Source organism: Electrona antarctica, assembly GCF_951216825.1.
Source record: "Electrona antarctica genome assembly, chromosome: 17".
Lineage (NCBI taxonomy): Eukaryota > Metazoa > Chordata > Actinopteri > Myctophiformes > Myctophidae > Electrona > Electrona antarctica.
In genome coordinates, this window is record NC_136798.1 from 5,942,365 (window position 1) to 5,948,364 (window position 6,000).

Genomic DNA, 6,000 nt, shown 5'->3' on the forward strand with positions numbered 1-6,000 from the left:
ATACCAGGGGAATCCTTGATACATGGCTGGCTTGATGATTGATCTATTCTGCGCTCAACTTCCTTCGGCGACGCCGAGAAAATGTAATATAACGTATTTACGTACACATCACACCACACCACTGGCAACACCACACGATCGACACACGGTGGGAAAACTCACCCATTCCTGCGCTTCGAAGCCCGCACCGCCTCGCTATCAAATGTTGGGAATCTTATCCTGCAGCCCTCTATGCTAGCTTAGCTACTAGCCAGGTAGATGTCTATTTACTAACGCCTGGAAGTGGATTTGGTCGGTTCACCGCCGATAAATGAGCAAAATGCGTCGTATATCCATTCGTCTTTCCACCAGCAGCAGCCTCCCGAAAAAAACGTATCTACTCGGTGGTTTGTGGATGTGGATTATTGTGCAGGAAGTTATCCAGGAGTCTCCACCTTTCTTGGACTTCCCTGGCTGTTCTGTGCTGCCGCTGCCTGCTGCTGCCTGGCTGCCATCAAAATACTAAATGGAAGGAAACTTCGCGATGTTTCGGGCCGGGACAGTCCCGCGAGAGGAACTTCTAATGGAATGTTGATCTCTCCTCTCCTGTATTATTATTATTAGCCCTTTCAGCGAGTAGGGTATTGATTAATTATGGCGATATGACAGGCCAGTGAGGCCACTGCCAGGGTACAGACGAGAAGAGAGGACATTTGTTGAAAACTGAGTCTCAAATAAATATGCGTAAGAATCGTCTCTGCTTATGATGCTTTAATATCACTGAGATATTAAAAGATAAGCCTACAGTAAGTAAAAACGTGCATCGATCGATTCGATCTCGTTACACTCTATTTGTATACTCAGAGGTTACTGGAGTGTATTGTGTACTTTCACACAAAAACATGCAATCAGGCATGGGAAACTGATGATGGAGGAGAGGGCCACTATATTTCCACACTCACTTGTCACTCCAGGGGGCCACATTGCATTGCTGTAGCCTGTAGGACAGAACAGACGCCTCTTATACCTCTATATTTTAACTTGAAATCCTGAAAAGTAAAATGTTTATTTAATTTCAAATGCATTTAGTTATACATTTATGTAAACATTATGAACTTAAATATATTGGACATAAAAAAGATAACACAATTTTAATACTACAGTCATTGACTCATTAAGCTATACCAATATAGACTGAAGTATTTAAAGCGGGTCATGTTTGCTTCTTAACCTGTGGGCCGCATTAAGTGAAGGTGGGGGCCGCATGTGGCCCTCAGGCACACTCGGTCTAGTCTACACAGTCTATACCATAGAGTTATTATGCTCTACACAGGAAGGGTAAACTGCTTTTAAACCCTGGAAAAACAAAATTCATTGTCTTCTCTAGAAAACCAAATGCCACTCAAACAAACCTTAACATAACAACTAGTGAAGGGACTCCTATTGAAAGAGTCTCAATCTATAAATATCTGGGCATCTGGTTAGACGACAAACTATCATTTAAAACCCACATTTCACAACTCGTCACTAAACTGAAACCAAAACTAGCACTCCTCTTTCGAAACAAAGCTTGCTTCAATTCAAACAATAGGAAGCAGCTGATTCAAAGCACAATTTTATCAGATATCAACTATGGTGATATTATCTATATGCATGCAGCTCCGTCATCACTAACACCACTCGACACAATCTACCACTCTGCCCTCCGGTTTATAACTGGAGATGGGTTCCTCACCCATCACTGTAGGTTGTATGAAAAGGTTGGTTGGCCTTCATTGGCTAAGAGACGAGAACAACACTGCGCTGTTTTTATCTATAAAGCCTTACTTAAAAAAATGCCTACATATCTTAGCAGCCTATTACATCCCAAAACTGGCCAACATCACACCCGCTCCCAAAACTACCTTATGTTAGAAATCCCCATTGTGAATTCTGAATTGGGTAAAACAGCCTTTCATTACTATGCACCTCACATGTGGAACTGTCTACAATCAATCTTAAAACTGAACAACTTGATTTCACTTGAACGTTTTAAAAGACTTGTAAGGATCCATTTGAGATCCAGCTGTACTTGTTCACTCTAAACTGTTTCTTATCCTGTAATGTATTTGTGTTTATATTGTATGTTATGTGTACTGTAATCAGGGCGTTATTGAAAAAGAGAGCTTGCTCTCAACTGACTTCCCTGAATAAATAACGTTTTTAAAAAAAAAAAAATTATTACATTTTTATCCCTCGATTTTGTAACCCATTTTTTCACCCCTGTGCCAATTATCTAATGTGATCCTGGGCTCTCTACACACCCTCCGCCAACCTAGTCCCCATATATGGGGGACATGGGGAGAGCAACGGACTTGAACTCATGCTTCCTTCCTGCCTGAGTGTCCAAGTTGCTCCTTTACACGTGACAGGGGGGAGTTTCCCTGGTTGGACGTAGCGCGTGGAAGGAACACGTTATTCCAACCAGTTCCTTTCCCCTCCATCAGGCACCCCGGCTGGCCAGGGGGAGGCAGTTTGTTTAGAGACCAGGATTACTGCATGTTTTTGTGAGGGTACCTACCCTAGGGGACAATAAATAAAGGTTAAAGAAAGAAAGAAAAGAGATGGGATGGCTGATGGCTCAGGTCCTTCAATGTGTGCAACAGGCTGCAGCAGATGTTCTTCCAGTCTGTAGTAGCCACTGTCTCTTCTTTTCCATGGTCTGTTGGGTAGGCTAACATCAACACAAGGGATGCCATTGCCAACAAACATACTGGTGAGGAAGGTTAGCTCCATAGCTGGAGAGTTAAACTGGACAGTCTGGAGGTGGTTGTGGTGGGGAGGTGAGGAGGAAGCTGGACCCTATCCTGAAGAACCCCTCTCATCTCCAATTGCACTTCCCGTTGCAATCAGAACTGCAGCATCACTCCCGATCTTCCGCCGTAGTCTGAAAACCCACCTTTTCAGACTCCATCATGGCCCATAGCACTTACCCACCCCCTTAAACAGCACTTTTTTAGACTTAGACAGCACTTTTTAGACTTAGATAGCATTTGAAACAGACTTATAGCATGTCATGTAGACAGCACAATAATTGCATTGTATGTAGTCATAGCACTTCATAGTATATATGTACAGCATAGTATAGTATATATGTATAGTTTATATGTATAGTGTCATTATATAGATATGTTCTAGTTACGTTCTTAGCTTACGCATGTTTCTTGATAAATGCATTTTATATATGTTTTTACTTAATGTAAGTCGCTCTGGATTAAGAGCGTCTGCTAAATGCCTAAATTGTAAATTGTAAATTTGAATTGAATTGAACATTATACTTTTTGGGGACTCGAGTCAGGATCCAGAGAAAACTAAGCTGACTCACTCTTCTACTATTATTCATGAAAAATCCTTCCCTTTGGAAGGATTCCCAGTATACTTATAGCAGAAGAATCAAACCTTTATTACCAACCGTCAAATTAGGTATGTCTTACAACACTTGTTGAAAGGAGGACAGACGTGCCAGAAATCCTTCTGAGCCTCACTAATGCTCGCCTGGGCTGCCATGAATAATTCTGCCAATATATTGGCTCCACAACAGAGTTGGCATATGTAGAGTTGGCAAACTGGTGCCTCTCTGCTGGGTGCTATTTTAGAGGCCAATTGACACAGTTGTGTAGCTGTGTGTAGTGTGTACAGTACCACCAGAGCCACTTCATTTCAAGTCTCTCTCTCTCTCGCTCTCTCTCTGCACCCTTGTTCTTTCACACAGTAGTACACACATCATTATATGAAGAAGGAAGGCACTGGAGCAAACTGACAATTAACACCCTTTTTTAATAACAGGGTGCAGGCGAACGTGACAACGTTTCAATGTCAATACATCTTCATCGGGTCTATGATGAAGATGTGAGATGCACCGGACCAGCCTTAATTTGGCTCGAGGCACATGGAACCCCTTTGCCCTGCTCCTGAAACATGATTATACATTGTTTGTTGTCTGCTACCGACAGAAAATAATGAAGACACACGCGCATGAACGCACGCACGCGTGTGCACACACACACACACACACACACACACACACACACACACACACCACATGCACACACGCACGCACGCACACACACACGCACACACACACACACAAACATACACACACACACACACAATGAAAGAGCTATGACTAAACAGTGCTACTGGAAATAAATCCCAATCCTATATGCATGAGTCCTTGGCAGTAAGCACTGTTTAGGTATCAAAGGGCAGTGTAGGATTTTCCCCATCTGCTTATTGACAACATGCCATTAGAAATATGCAAGCCACACACCCGAATGTTGTACAAATCCTGGATGAGAAATCACCCACTGAAACTGCTAAACTGCTAAACTATTGTGTGTTGTTGTACACTATTTGTATACTCAGAGGTGAATTAACTGGATTAAATGGTAAATGGTGCATTTATATAGCGCCTTTATCCAAGGCGCTTTACATAGATTGTGCATTACATTCACCCATTCACACACATTCATACACCGATTGCAGCGGAAGCCATGCAAGGTACCAACCAGCACATCGGGAGCAATTTGGGGTTCAGTGTCTTGCCCAAGGACACTTAGACATGTAGACAGAAGGAGCCGGGATTCGAACCACCGACCCATGGATCATTGGACGGCCTGCTCTACGTCTACCTCCTGAGCCACAGTCGCCGTATTGTGTACTGTGTACTTTCACACAAAAACACTACCCACCACACACCATTAAGTGGATGATAAAGAGCGATGTATCATCAAGGGTACTTGTTCAACCACTTTACTTATCTCTATGGACACATTGAACTGTAAAAAAGAAGGAAAAAAGGAAGTAGTTGTAAATACAAATGATATGCAAAATGTGCTGAACCACAGTTTTGGCAAATAATGAGGATGTGGTTATATGTGCTGCATGTGAGCGACAGAGAATGAATGCCTAGATCTCTTTAAATTTAAAGGGATTATGGAACAACCACTATCTTTTCAATCTGGGATTTTTGTTTTTGCAGCCCTTTTGTGGTTGACCCTAACATAACCCATATAATCCTAATGTTTTCACAGACATGAAAGCATGGAAAACATATGTCATTAGTCAAAATCCATCACTTTATGTTTTTCAGTTTCTTTGTTTTTCTTTTTTGCAAATACCATGAAAAGAGAATGTGAAAACATGGATTGTACAGGTGGTCTGGTGGCCACCAGTGAGATTAAATAAATGAATCCCTATACAACTTTATCTGACTTGCTGTAGGCCTATCTAGCATGCATTCTTTTCCAATGGAAGATCACATTATCTCAAACAAAATAATCTATTTGAAGATAATATGCAAGTTTGAAGTATCTCAATGAAAACAGTAAGCACATTTTTGCATTTATTTTAAAGAAAGAATATATGGGATAACAATATAATCAATAACCTCATCTGATCCATCTAATATCATAGGCTAGTTCATCAAAATGTTCCTTATGTAGATCTCTGCACGTAATATGAACATACGGTAAATGCATTGTATGTGTGATTATAAGCACTATTACAATAGACTCACATGTTTACATTGTATCTACAGGATACAATTATTATTATTATTATTATTATTATTATAGTAGTCTACAAAACTCTAATGTACTGTATAGCTAAGTGTGTGCTATTCCCTCTCTCTGTAAACAACCCGCATGCTATCAATGTGCCCTTGAGAGCAGGCGGCACAGTGATAAACATACTGCAGCACACAGTCTGTAGAATGCAGTTCACTGAAGAGAAGACTGGATTTGTATAGTCACTCGCAGTGTGGGGCTATAAGAATAGCTATGTAGGCCTATATGTCGGTCGGTCTTGGTTGCTCTAGTCAACAGTGTCTGTCTGTCTGTACAATTTACAATTTAGGCATTTAGCAGACGCTCTTAATCCAGAGCGATTTACATTAAGCAAGAACAAAAGCATGGGAATACATCACATATATAAAAAGCATTTATCAAGAAACATGCGTAAGCTAAGAACGTAGCTAGAACA

At 41.2% G+C, this 6,000-nt stretch overlaps 1 protein-coding gene across 1 annotated transcript in view; it reads right to left on the reverse strand.

Moving 5' to 3' along the window:
* cd2ap (CD2-associated protein) overlaps nt 1–557 on the reverse strand; it is a gene marked incomplete at its 5' end in the record, with an annotated part of 122,138 nt that extends 121,581 nt beyond the window's left edge. The window contains one exon of the mRNA XM_079525438.1: nt 163–557. Within this exon, the coding sequence (XP_079381564.1) occupies nt 163–166 (4 nt within the window). The remainder of the gene's footprint in view (nt 1–162) is intronic.
* Between the last annotated feature and the right edge of the window lie 5,443 nt (nt 558–6,000).